The sequence below is a fragment of the Phytophthora parasitica genome (assembly GCF_000247585.1).
Source record: "Phytophthora parasitica INRA-310 unplaced genomic scaffold supercont2.1, whole genome shotgun sequence".
Classification (NCBI taxonomy): Eukaryota; Oomycota; class Peronosporomycetes; order Peronosporales; family Peronosporaceae; genus Phytophthora; species Phytophthora nicotianae.
In genome coordinates this window covers 3,485,039-3,497,504 of record NW_008634126.1, presented here as the reverse complement: position 1 = coordinate 3,497,504, position 12,466 = coordinate 3,485,039, and the positions used below count along the sequence as shown (strand labels likewise).

General features: G+C 50.1%; 6 protein-coding genes across 6 annotated transcripts; 4 read left to right on the top strand and 2 right to left on the bottom strand.

Moving 5' to 3' along the window:
• Window positions 1-210: 210 nt before the first annotated feature.
• On the bottom strand, window positions 211-1,636 carry PPTG_20813 (hypothetical protein; the record flags this gene model as incomplete). The annotated part of the gene is made up of 3 exons (XM_008893012.1): window positions 211-226; window positions 730-1,136; window positions 1,634-1,636. 3 exons carry the CDS (start codon window positions 1,634-1,636, stop codon window positions 211-213), a joined length of 426 nt encoding a protein of 141 aa, XP_008891260.1.
• A 1,162-nt stretch (window positions 1,637-2,798) lies between these two features.
• Window positions 2,799-3,703, top strand: PPTG_00954 (protein disulfide-isomerase domain). Its single transcript, XM_008892534.1, has one exon. The coding sequence runs from the start codon at window positions 2,950-2,952 to the stop codon at window positions 3,580-3,582; it is 633 nt and encodes a 210-aa protein (XP_008890782.1). The 5' UTR covers window positions 2,799-2,949; the 3' UTR covers window positions 3,583-3,703.
• On the bottom strand, window positions 2,911-6,429 carry PPTG_00953 (hypothetical protein). Its single transcript, XM_008892533.1, has 4 exons — window positions 5,519-6,429; window positions 5,048-5,447; window positions 4,743-4,976; window positions 2,911-4,680 (listed from the first exon to the last, which is right to left on the bottom strand). The coding sequence occupies exons 1-4, from the start codon at window positions 6,382-6,384 to the stop codon at window positions 3,688-3,690; spliced, it is 2,493 nt and encodes an 830-aa protein (XP_008890781.1). The 5' UTR covers window positions 6,385-6,429; the 3' UTR covers window positions 2,911-3,687.
• A 1,796-nt stretch (window positions 6,430-8,225) lies between these two features.
• PPTG_20812 (hypothetical protein) lies at window positions 8,226-8,886 on the top strand (the record flags this gene model as incomplete). The annotated part of the gene is made up of 3 exons (XM_008893011.1): window positions 8,226-8,472; window positions 8,539-8,659; window positions 8,745-8,886. The coding sequence occupies 3 exons, from the start codon at window positions 8,226-8,228 to the stop codon at window positions 8,884-8,886; spliced, it is 510 nt and encodes a 169-aa protein (XP_008891259.1).
• A 323-nt stretch (window positions 8,887-9,209) lies between these two features.
• Window positions 9,210-9,568, top strand: PPTG_00952 (hypothetical protein; the record flags this gene model as incomplete). The annotated part of the gene is made up of 2 exons (XM_008892532.1): window positions 9,210-9,409; window positions 9,484-9,568. The coding sequence occupies 2 exons, from the start codon at window positions 9,210-9,212 to the stop codon at window positions 9,566-9,568; spliced, it is 285 nt and encodes a 94-aa protein (XP_008890780.1).
• Window positions 9,569-11,813: 2,245 nt separating this feature from the next.
• Window positions 11,814-12,446, top strand: PPTG_00951 (hypothetical protein; the record flags this gene model as incomplete). Its single annotated transcript, XM_008892531.1, has 3 exons — window positions 11,814-12,097; window positions 12,165-12,354; window positions 12,402-12,446. 3 exons carry the CDS (start codon window positions 11,814-11,816, stop codon window positions 12,444-12,446), a joined length of 519 nt encoding a protein of 172 aa, XP_008890779.1.
• Between the last annotated feature and the right edge of the window lie 20 nt (window positions 12,447-12,466).

Genomic DNA, 12,466 nt, shown 5'->3' with positions numbered 1-12,466 from the left:
TCTTAAATACCTCAATGACACGAGAAAACTTGGCATTACTCTAGGAGGAAGCCAAAATCTAGAGCAGTATAAAGCACACAATATCTGTCTGCCTTTTCAGACGCAGACTACGCTAACTGCCCTGATACTCGTCGATCCGTAGGAGGATACATCACCTACCTGTGCGGAAGCCCAATATCATGGCAATCCCGGAAACACCACACAGTCGTGTTATCCACAACAGAAGCTGAATACATCGCTCTGTGCCACTGCATGCAAGAAGTTATCTTCTTAAATCTTCGTCTCGTCGAACTAGGCCACGAAAGTCCACATCCCATTACTCTATATGAAGATAACCAAAGTTGCATCAAACTTTCATACAACCCTGAGTTACATGGTAGAAGCAAACATATCCACATTCGATATTGCTTTGTACAGGAGAAAGTCGAAAGGAAGGAATTCGAGATTAAGTACTGTAACACCAAAGAAATGGTTGCAGACATATTCACAAAATCTCTGGCAAAACCAACCTTCACAAAACTACGAGACTCCTTGTGTAAATAAAAAAAAAACATAAAAAACTAAATATTTATATAATAAATAAAATAAAAGGTGAAGATTTTATTTTTTAATTACAGGAGTAATGTCCTCAATTGAGTAAACCCCATCAATATTCTCAAAAAAAAGTCGAGCAGTAGGTCTTTCCGATTCGGAAAGTAGTGGTAACGATCTGAATCAATAAAAACAAACTTGTTGCCCACCCAAACACGGGCAATACAATGCCACGTCCCTGAGCTTTGGCCAAGCCGCCGTCCGATAACCAGTAGGGCAGGTCGGCGGCTCCGAATAATGGCCTCAGGACGCTTGGGTCTGCTCTTGAAGCCGGCCTTTGTGTTCAGGTAAATCAGCTGTTTTTGACGACGCTGGAGTCCTTTCTGCAACGCATCCATTGTGTAGGCCCCGTAGCGTACATGGCCATGGTCCTTGTTAGGGGCCGTTGCAGTAAGACGCTCTAATACAGGCCTCATCATGGCAGGAGTGATGAAATCCCGAACTTGAAGAGCATTCGAAATTGAGAGAAGCCCACACATCGAGTACTTCTCGGGAAGCATCTCCTGATGCTGGCAAAGAACGGAGATTCGGCGGCTGACAGACATCTAACACATACAAATCAAAAGATATTAGTAACTTGGTCACATCAGACATAATGATCACTGTAAATGGGTAGATAATAAGCTCATTCAAACAAACCCGGTTCTTTAGACCTGTGAAGTCTTATCACTTGAAAGCCTTAGTCCAAACTGTGACGTTCAGACTCGCATTCACAGGATCTCTTTCCCCGAGAAGCTTGAAAAAGCTGAAAAAAAACACAGTATAACTACTACATAGTAGAAAGTAGGGTACCTTGGAGTTGACACGGCGAGATTGCGAATGAGAATTGAAATGCTACGTTTTCATTAGCGATACACAACCTAGGTATAGAACTACTGTAAAACAAGAGAAACTCCTCTTCCACATCTGAGCCCAGGTATAGCCTCCGAAGTGAGCAATACCGCAAAATTCCTATCCGTCCTCAGGACAAGTAGGACAGTCCTCGTCCTCTTTCAAAATTATTGTACTGATTACAGTACCATATGGGATAAGAGAACTTCACCATTTGGACACAGAGAGGATGTCAGTGTGCGTGCCCTAACTGGTGACATAACTACAATAATCTGTACAATAAGGCTAAAGTCACGTACTATGTAGTAGACACAAACCTCCTACAACTGTTCGATCTGTTACTACGGGTACTACCAAATGAATGGTACATGTACTTCCGACAACTAAGCTATTCAATCACAATTGCTTTTACCGCAAACGCAAGACTCCTCTCCTTCCTCCGTCTTTTCTTCCTCTACGGCCTTCCACGAAAACCTCGACCAGCAACACAAATCGCTGCTTTCACCATCTTCTTTGGTAATCTTGTGTGTGTGCAGTGACCCTTACGACTACGATAAACCGGTAATATACTAAATCTAATTGAAGAATACAGTGCGTGACCATTTTGCAAAGTTGAATTCGACATTCACTCCTGATTGACACAAATATTGTCCAGATTTCGTTTAGTATTCTGATCATCAGCTGGCAGTGCAAACACAGACTATCACTAGAGTGGCCGCTTTATGCAGATAGACTGTGTTGGACTGTGCAAGACTGTGTACAGTATGACGGTGTACGTCGTCGCTATCAGACGGTGTACGTAGGCTCTGCCAATGCTTTTGACGACGCCGCAGCTAACGGTCACTTGAATGTCGTAAAATGGCTTCATCTCCATCGGTCAGAAGGGTGTACGCCGGGAGCCATGGATGAAGCCGCTGCAGGAGGTCATTTGCCTGTTGTAATTTGGCTACGTTTCAACCGAAACGAAGGTGCCACCACCGCTGCAATGGATCTCGCCGCTAGGCGAGGCTACACTGCTATCTTAAATAACTAGACCAACGTGGCGTCTGTCAACGTCAAAAATGTGACAGGAATGCCATTGGCTAAAAATCTGCCGAGCGCAGCGATGGTGCCAGGCAGCCATCGCTGGACCCCGCCGGCGAGAACCCCATCGCACTTCGGCTGTGCGCATGCTGTGAGCAACTGCTCGAGTGGGACACCTTTGCGAAGCGGAGGTGGGCAGCACTTGCTACTGTGACCAAACATTAAACCACCGCTGCGAAGCGGCGGCGCTCGGCTAGTCGTGCATTGGTTGCATTCCCATCGTGATGAAGGCTGTGAAGCAAGACAGTTTCAACAAGTTGAACCTTCTTTTACTTGACCTTGATATTCTGTTTCCTAGTTCCTTAGCGTTCATTACACCATCTAATTCAACCAATCAACGACAGCTCCACGTGGCCAAGTCGAAGTAAAGATCGCGACAACACCACACAGCCATAAAGCATTCCGCACTGAATCCCAAGAAGCTTTAGTGTATTCAATCTCCCGATGTCTTACTGGCAGTTCCTTTGCGTGGCGCTGCTTGCGCTTCTTGGCTCTGTACAGCTGGCGGCCGCCGACGAGGCCGCGTCCAACGTGATCGTGCTGACTAACGACGACTTTGAGCACAAGACGCAAGCTGGCTCGGGAGCCACGACCGGGGACTGGCTCGTTGAGTTTTACGCGCCGTGGTGTGGCCACTGCAAGAAACTGGCGCCCATCTACGAAAAGGTGGCGGATGATCTAAAGGGCGAGGTGAATGTGGCCAAGGTGGACGTGACGGCCAACGCTGACCTGGGCAAGCGCTTCGGCATCCGCGGTTTCCCCACGTTGCTGCACTTCAGCCACGGCAAGTCGTACAAGTACGCGGGCAAGCGCACGCTCGAGGATCTCGCGGCCTTCGCGCGCGGTGGATTTAAGAAGGTGGAGGGTGAAGTGGTGAACGCCGCCCCGAGCTTCCTGGACTTCGCCGTGCAGCAGGTGCACGACATCAAGAGGGACTTCATCACGTTGCTGGCCACCAAGAAGAACGTGCTGCTCGTGACCTTCTCGGGTGGCCTTCTGCTTGGTCTGCTGCTCGGCTGCATGTGCGGCTGCTGCACGAGCCGTGGCAACAAGGCGCCCAAGACCAAGAAGGAGTAAGTCTGCCGTTGAATAGTACAGCAGCTGAGCTGTTCGTATGTTTCCACATTTTTTAATGGAGCTTTGGGCTGCAATTTGAAAAAAAAAAATTATATGTGTTGTTGTTCACATTGCTTGAGCGATGCGCTGGTTGAGTTCCATGAAGCTGTATTTCAGCTCCAAACTCTCGAAGAGAGACTCTTCCACGCCCTTGTAGCTTGCGAGCATCTCGTCCACTTCCACAAGCTTATCCGGATCGCGATCCTCGAAGAAGGCCACAAGTCGTGCCCGATACGGGTTATCGTGAGTGATGGTCGTTGAGAACGAGAGTGTTTGTGCTTCTTCATGTCGCTCTGGCGAAGAAGCAGACGCGGGTCTCACCGCTGCAGACGTAGGTGGACGTCCATTTAGGACTGCAATGTCGTCCTCACTTAATGTGTACGGCACCGGCGAGTCTTCCTCCTCTTCCGTAGTCTCATCTCGGCTTGCTTCACTGTCATCGGGACGATTATCGCTATTGGGAGATGATTCATCCCTAACCGAAAGGTCCAGCATCTCCACCGCTTCTGTTCCGGTCTCTATATCCCTAGATTGGACTTCTGGCTGTATTGGCTTTTGCTGTTGCTTGAGCTCATTCCGAACTTCTTGAAGTTTCTTCTCATTCTCTTCAGCTTCGTTAATGAGCGTCCGGATCTGAGTCAACAACAATTCATTCTGCTTTTTCAACCGCTTGTTCACCATTCGCGCTTCACTCGCCTCAGCCATAGCCACAGCGATCTGTCCCTCGGTCTGAGTACGCATGTTACGGATTTCCGTCACTAGCACACGTCTCTGGCCACGAGCTTTCACTAGCTGCTGAGTTAACTGCAAGCGTTCTTGTTCCCAAGTCTGCATTTGCTCTTCGTATTGCTGCTTCGTCGCGGCCATTTCCCTTGCAATTTTTTCCAGTCTGGTAGAAGTTCCAGTTAAATGATTGTTCAAAGGGTATCCCAACTCCGCACGACATCTTAACACTGCTGCTTCAGCCTGCCCAAGCTCCTGCTCGAGCCTGTTGCGAGTCGTAGAGTCCATTTCACTCGCCAAGCTGGAAGCCTCTTCATCACCGTCAAAGTCATCCGTCTGAGCCACAAGATGTTAGTGGAGTTAACACTTTAAGAAGTATGGCAATTGGCGTAGCGTACCATAGCCCAACGGTGTTTTTCTTCCAGTAGTGCATCTCTTTCTGCTTGAATCTCACGCCATGCTTCACGTTCTCTCTGTATCCGTTGGAGTTCACCTGCGATAGAGGCCAACTCCTGCTCCCTTGCCTTCACTTCGTTTGCAAAGTTCTCCTTCTCCACTATTGCCATGTGCGTCCTTGATCGTTCTTGATCGCGTTCGGTTGTCAGCTTGGCTACGCTGTCCTCTAAGCTTTCCTGTATACATGATAGACCAGAAATATGGTTAATACTGAGCGTAAGCATCAGAGCGTGACTGATTGCCTTACCATACGCTCCATTAACTGCATGTTGAGTCCGTTCAGCTCCTCCAGCAAACTACGAGCTTCGGATTCTCCACTGCGCTGGGTTCTCGATGCTGGTACTACCGCTGTTTCTTCCTGTGAGCCAAACAATTTCCACGCCAAATTCCCAGCTGCGCTGATCGGTGCACTCAGTAACCAGCTCTGCTGAGCAATAGCCTCCGGGATGTACGCAGAATACCCAGACTGCTGGTTTGCATCGGATGAAGCCCCAGCGCTTACAATGAGTGCCGTGGACAGAGCAACATCTCGCTCTTGATCGCGTGCCTTCTCCGCTTGGACAGCTTCATCCAGCGCATCTGCCGCCGCTGTCGCTGATTCCATAATACTGTTGGTTACTACTTGAACCTGGTACAATATATTCTTCCTACACGAGGACATAACAGCCAACACTGTTAAGAACTCGGATACCTACTCATGTGTAGCTATAGTACTTACCCTCGCAGCCTCGAATACGAATTATCCCACACTAATGTGGCCTTCCCTGGTCGTAGACACCGATACAAACCCTGAACAGCACGGCCCGTAGTTGTCGACACATATCTCGTACGTGCATGCACAATTTCAACCGGTTGCTCGTACGGTTCAGGAGCAAATGATACACTGAAATCCACGTCGAAATCCTCCAACTCGAACTTCCACACAATAAAATGCGGGGAATCGTCGTCTTTGTTGGCCTTCACTTGCATCACCACTTCATGTCGTGAGCCTCTCGGCACATAGAATTTCTCCAACGGAAAGGGTTGTAAGATAAAGTCAACCGCCGTCATGTGCATTCGAGCGCCTTTGTCTTCATCACGTTCGGCCACAAAGCTCAACCAGTCTGGATGCAATTCTAACATTCCGCAGCGATGGGCGGCCAGGAACGTCGTCATCTGAGCGCACCATTGGGCGATCACTGAGTCGTTGCGACTTCCCTTCGGTGGGAATTCAGGCAGACGCAGGTGTTCATTGGTGTCATTAATGGGCGTCGAAGCTGCCACTTGGATGGCGTTTAGCACATCGAACAGAGTGTTGAGAGGTCGTTCGATGCAGTAAGAAGTGGTCCCTTTGGTCACGACAAACTCGACTGAGTAAATATGGAGGTCCGAGGTGTAAAGGGAAGACGTGATGCTCTGCGTGACACTGGGAGGGGCTACGTCGACGCTGGTTACTACGACGTCCAGGAACCGATCAGCGTCGAAGTTGGCGTTTTCATCGACAAGGACGTCTGGATCCTGGGATGGAGCTGCAGAGGAGTCTGCGGGGGTGTCGTGAGCGACAGGAGCTGCGCTGGCGTCGGCTACTTCTGCCACATCGGCCATCGCCGTTTCGTGTTCAAGGCAGGCCTCAAAAAGATGGATTCGAGGGAAAAGCGCCTAATTTAAAAATTAGATTATTTAAAGTAGGCTTTTTTTCCCTCAGATCCTTAAATTAGGGAATTCTTTTCTTTAAATTAAAAAAAAACTACTCTAAGGATTGACCTTCCATAGTTCATTCAAGATAAACGAAGTCGCTAACACACACCTTTTACTAGTGATACGCTCCGCAAAACGCCATCAAATTCGAATCGGTTCGAGGTAATAATGAGTCGCTCCAGAAAACGAAGACTTGAAGGTCTTCAGTGGTGGTATAATAAATCCACCAATGTGATCGATCTCGTAATGTGGATCTCCATGCAGGAGCGCTTTAATAAAAAAAAGAAAAAAAGAAAAGAAAAGAAAACACGGTGCTGCAAACCTTAGAGGTTAGTCGTTCGTATGTTGGGGACCACCGTACCAAGGCTTAAAGTCATTCCGCCGTGTGTACTGGGCGCCAACAGTGTACTGATATCTGTGCATTCGGTCAAGGCATTATATTTGTTAAGGCGGTTGATCTTGTTGACGTGAAGGTCATCTATAAAGCTCGTGATGATTCATGTCTACTGTCAATCATCCACCGGACGGGGAGACCCATGTACACGTCCAGATTGACGTTCCCCATCCGAATCGGATGAAACTGTTGTTAAATTCCGATCGCGGCGCGTGATTATGGCAGCACCTTGATTTCTTTCCAGCCCCCACTTCGGCGCGCTTGTGGTGACACTGGACGTGCCCGTCATTTTGGCTGCAGACCCGGCGCATTTTGCCGTGACAACGGGCGCTCTCGTGGCTTCTGCTCCGGACGGCCACTAATCGACGCTGTTTCATGGCTGCTGTGGTCACGGCAGGTGTCAACGTGACGGCGCTTGCTGCAGACTCGTCTTATCGGAGCTTCCTTTGCTTCTATTCCTGGGCGACCTGCTCGACTAGGAACCGACTTCGTCTCGTTGTTGCCGTGGTTACGGCGGTCAATTATGCGATCATCGTGACTGGCTCCAGACGCGACGCCACATGTGCAATTGAATCAGCCGCACTTGTGGCTCCCGCAACGGGATTGTTGTTTTCTATAACAACCGACTCTGTTTATGTGACTAGCATCGCCACGGTGTCAGAATGCGTGGTCAATTTGACATCCCTCCAGCTCTCGCCGCGACGCTTGTGGTGGGTCCTCTCGCTACTGGAATGACTGGGTGAGCAGTAACCGATGTCGTCTCACGGCTTGTAAGCACGGGGTTTGATCTCAGGAGCATAATGGTGACTCGCTGGCTTCTACCCCGACGAACTAACTGATGTGCCAGATATCTACGTTACCATTAATTTCCTCTAGTATCACGATTTGAGTGAGAGCCCTTTGCTGAACCTCCACGCAGACGTGGATGTAGCTGCATAGCACCACCACCGCCTCTACCATTGGAATCAGACATCAGACAAGATAAGCGGTGGGGGCGGGGCGCATTGGAGGCATCGTACCTTTGTATCATATGAGTTCTCGTGGTGGCGGCACTATTAAGTTTTTTGAAACACTAATGACAGGCTTCTGACCAGCAACCGAATTCACGTCGTGACCACAGTAGCTATGGCGGTAGAACTTGAAAAAAAAACGACATTCATGATTAAAACTGGACGGGTATACTATGTGTATCAATCGCGTATGCTCCCGAACAGAATAGCTGGTCAGCGACTCAATTCATTTCATGCCTCACATAATTACGGCGGTAAAGCTCGGGACCATAGTGACGTATCGTGGGCAACAGACTCGACGTGTTTGATGTGGCATCGGACACTTCAGTGGGTTCTGTTCCTGGATGGCCTGCGGTCAGGAACCGACGTCATCTAGCGACTGCCATGGTCAAGGTGGTCAATCTCGGGATCATAGTGTCCTTTCGCGCGCTCCAGACTCAACACATTTGCCGTGGTACCGGACACTCCCGTGGCACCTGTTCCTGGATGAATCGGTCGCTCAAGAACCGATTTTGTCTCCTGGCATTGTTGCCATGTTGATGGACCTGGCGTCGGTTGTGACGCCTCTCCTGCTCCAGACTCGACAGATATGTAGGGATACCGGGCGTACCCGTCGCGTGATAGCCTGGTTGACTAGCCTCGAAGTTTGCCTCATAGTCTTCGCTGGCAGGGCGTTACGGAACAGTCTTGTTGACGACGGACTGATGTCGCTTCGTGGCTGGCGTGGACATGAGGATGGCCGTGACGTCTCTCCCGTTCCAGGATCAGCAAATTTAACGTGACACCACACGCAGCCATTACTGACCCGCCCACCTAGTCGTACTTCCATTACTGGCCGTAGCTACGGCTGTCACCATTTGTAGCTATGCAGACGTCATGACAACGCTCCAACTCGTGTTCGGAGGCGTCGAAGCTGGTAGCGTTTTGTCGGTGCAGCTTCGCGAGCTCCAAGTGTTAATCGTGGAAACGGCTGTTAGCGGTGATAAAGACGTGGCGGCGCGCTAATTTGAGTCCCGGTATGTCGGACACGTCTGCGACTCTTTGGTGTTTTAGTATTGCTCCCTGTGCGGTTCCAGGGCTCAGTAGCTGCCGTGTGTGCCAGCTACAATTCGTCGACGTTGTACAACTTCTAGTCGTGCGCCGGATTTGTCGGTGCGTCTACGTTGTCTGATAGGCTTAAAAACTTGGTTTCGGGTCGAGAAGATCCGATCGTTATGTGTAGACAAGTGATCCTATCGACAGAGCTCCGATCGTGTAACGTCTATATTATTAGCAACTCTACTGCGTTTCAGAGCAGGTTTTCGCCGTACTTCTTGGCTCTCACGACCATGGTGCACGATGCCGTGAGTTTGTCGGTGTCGCCCTGGTTCCCGTCTTGTGACGGAAGATTCCGTGGTATCTCTACGTCTTTGTTTGACACGCTGTTGGAGTTGTTCCCAGCCTTCTCGACCATGGCGCAGTTTCACGTGGACTTGATGATTGTGATCCGGTTGTTGTTGTGCGCCAGAGGTGCGAACATGTTGTTCGAGTGGACGCCCGGGGGACTACATGCAAGTGGTGTTGCTAAGCCTTGGAACTGTTGACGCATGCATGACATCCCAGTGATGCTAACGGCAAGTGGGGTGAGACGGAGCCGTGGGACGTGCTTGTGCAGGCCATGGAGAACGTGCTTACGAACACGACGTAGCGTGGACGTCGTGAAACAGAGTGTGCGTCGTCTGCAACGACACCATCGAAGTGAGGATGTAGATTTCGAAGCTCAAGATTTTGGAGCCGGTGACAACGCCAATGCAAGTTGTGCAGGAGATGATGCTCGCGTTCGATCATCGCATGCAATCTCGGTGGAGTTGTGTGCGACGGAAGGTCGCATCGAGACTGCGAAACGAAAGTTTCTAGATGCCGAAGATATGCGTGCGGAACATTTTGCTGCAGGAGATAGCCCAACACCCGGACGTTTACCGGGGACGTCAAACTCCAAGTTAGGGAGAATGTCCCGAGTCTGGGTGGCAAGCCGACCGGCCAGGATGTGGCGGCCGGGTGCTCGGCTGGAGTCCTGTATTTGACCCAGGATTGGGTGAAACCTTTTGATATGGGTACACCTGGCGTGGCGTACAAAATCCGGAGCCGCGTTGATGACCCGAGGTCGCGTTGATGACCCGAGGTCGCGTTGATTCGACAGAAGAGACGACGTGCAAGGCCAAGGGCGTGAGAAGCAGGCGCCAAGGCCGGGTGACGCGAAGGACAGAAGCTGTGGGTGTGTGGTATAGCAGGATCAGCGATATACGCAAGGTCGATGATTCCCTCATCCCATCTGGCCCAGTCTACGGACTAAGGAAAGCCCCCCCCCCACCTCAATGATCTGTGATCTTGTGCTGACCTTCCTCACCTTGTGTACCCGACAGTATGGGCAATACCATCCTTTCTGGTAACTACTGATGGGTTCAAAGCGTGAAGGCTTGAACGGCTTGGCGAGACGTGGGGAACGGGGTGGTACAGCGCAGGAACTCTTCGTTCTGCTGCCATAGAAGTCCAGATCCCAAGAGATTACTCGAGCTTGGATCTGGCGACCTGGATCTGGATATTACCCAGATACTAATAACCGTCACATGATCAACTAACCGTAGGCTTGCTAACACCGCGAGCAGCTTGTTGTTCCTATTCTTTGCCGCAGGGAAGGCACTTGATCTCTCCGATGCAAATTCGGGTATAATTTATGTGTTAGCCTGGTGGTCCCATCCTAAATATCTGTCATCACGACTACAAGGCGGTCATATGCTACTGACTCTATCTCTACCTAGCACCTTGGACACGCATCATGATTACTTCACTTGTCTGTCGTAGTGTAGACTTCCACTCCATGGCCTTTAGGCCTTGACTTCCTTGATCGCCTTGCTTTCCAAATGTCGGCCGAGATCGAGATCTTGTCTTGAGATCCAAGGCTCCAGATCTGCTGGATCTAGATCACGGAATCCTTGATGCCACTCTCGCCACCTCTTCAACCTTGAACGATCTCGATCCTGCCACTCTTATGGAATAGTGTCAGGTCGCCGTCCATCATTCTGATAATCAATCCGGAAGCATCACTCATCACATTTCTCTGCAATCGCACCACCACAGGAGATGAAGTGCACCGAGGAAGGCTTGAGGAAGGGTGGAGGGCATGTACAAGGAGCCAGACGAGCGCGCAAAAAAGGTAAGCCATGCATATTGGTGCGAACGCGACAGGTTGTCGACGTTCTTAGTTTTCATTTAGTCGAAATTTTCCGATAGCGCTTAGATCCTAGGACAACGCTAACGCAAGTTAGAATAGTGTTTTTAGATTTATTCTTATTTGCTGTTTCCTATATCTTTCTGGCTACATCGGACTCAAGTACAAGTTTTCCTTTCTACGACGGTGCACGACATTATAGCTTATGCAATCGCGAGCTATTATAATAGTGACCCTGTGCTTCAGATATTCATAGCCGTTTAACCGTTGGTTGCTTGACAGCAACTTGCTCTATGTGTAGATTGCACACTATGGGTCGGCGTCGCATTTCAGTCAAGATCTGATCCAGTTTCGTAATCACGGCCTGATTACGAAACGAATATGGTATTGGCATCAATATCAGATTCTGTAATTTCAGATTTTTACCCGCCTCAAAACCTGAGTAAAAAAAACTGGACTTACACGAGTTGAGTATTGTGGCGCTTACAGTATTATTCTGCGTTTGATTATTGTCGACGGTGGTTAGAACCAGGTCACATGACCTCTGAATGCGACTTGCTTTTTTGAAAATCTGGAACGGTCAGAAATCGTGATTTTTCGCTTGGTGTACAGAAACCTCGACTCGACGTGAAGAGTGAAGAAGGTGGCGAAGCAGAGAGAAGGAAGGCCGCAGTGGCCCTTAGCGACAGAACAGACAACGGCGGGCCACGAGAGCGACGGCAACATGCGTTCGAAGGCCGTGGGTACCCAGGGAGGAGCTCCAAGCGACACAGCGCCTGCAGCGGACGTCGCTGTCTCGTGTGTGTCCAACTCGACGGGCGCCGAGTCGCCTGCTACGCCCATGGAGGTGGCACTGGCCGCCCATACAGACGAACAAGAGCAGAAGTCTCTAAATCGACAGGAGGATGAGCCTATGACGCCAACACAGATGCAAAATGAGCAGAGGCGGGAGCGACACTGGCGACGTATGGTGCACAGTGAGCTAAGGGATCGATTGATTGCCACCATGTACGTGCGCTTAAAGAAAAGAAGCTGAATAAAGTTTGTATTGATGTAGAGTGGTGGCTTAATGCAGGATGGAGCAGTTGCAGAGGATAACAGGGGACCCGGATGTGCGGCACTTGAGAATGTGCGCGTCTCGCTATGAGTCGTTCGTGTGGAAGAAGAGCGCCAACCAGGTGCAGTACAAGCAGAAACTGGAGCACCGTATCGAGTCATTGCGTCGCCAGCCATCACACGGTGAGAACGGGGGCATGGAGGTCACGGTGCGACTAGTGGAAGGTCATCGACTGAATCTGATTCGGTCGCCTAGTCCGGCGGCTACTGCGACGCCGTCGTTGGTGCCGTGTCCTTTTAGCCGACACCAAATGCAGGAAG

What these genes read in the sequence shown, in the direction of transcription:
- PPTG_00954 (XM_008892534.1), top strand. Translation starts at nt 2,950, where the DNA reads ATGTCTTACTGGCAGTTCCTTTGCGTGGCGCTGCTTGCGCTTCTTGGC.
- PPTG_00953 (XM_008892533.1), bottom strand. Translation starts at nt 6,384, where the DNA reads ATGGCCGATGTGGCAGAAGTAGCCGACGCCAGCGCAGCTCCTGTCGCT. An exon ending in TGCAGTTAATGGAGCGTATG is followed by an intron (nt 4,977 to 5,047) that starts GTAAGGCAATCA and finishes TCATGTATACAG; the next exon opens with GAAAGCTTAGAGGACAGCGT. An exon ending in AAAAACACCGTTGGGCTATG is followed by an intron (nt 4,681 to 4,742) that starts GTACGCTACGCC and finishes CTTGTGGCTCAG; the next exon opens with ACGGATGACTTTGACGGTGA.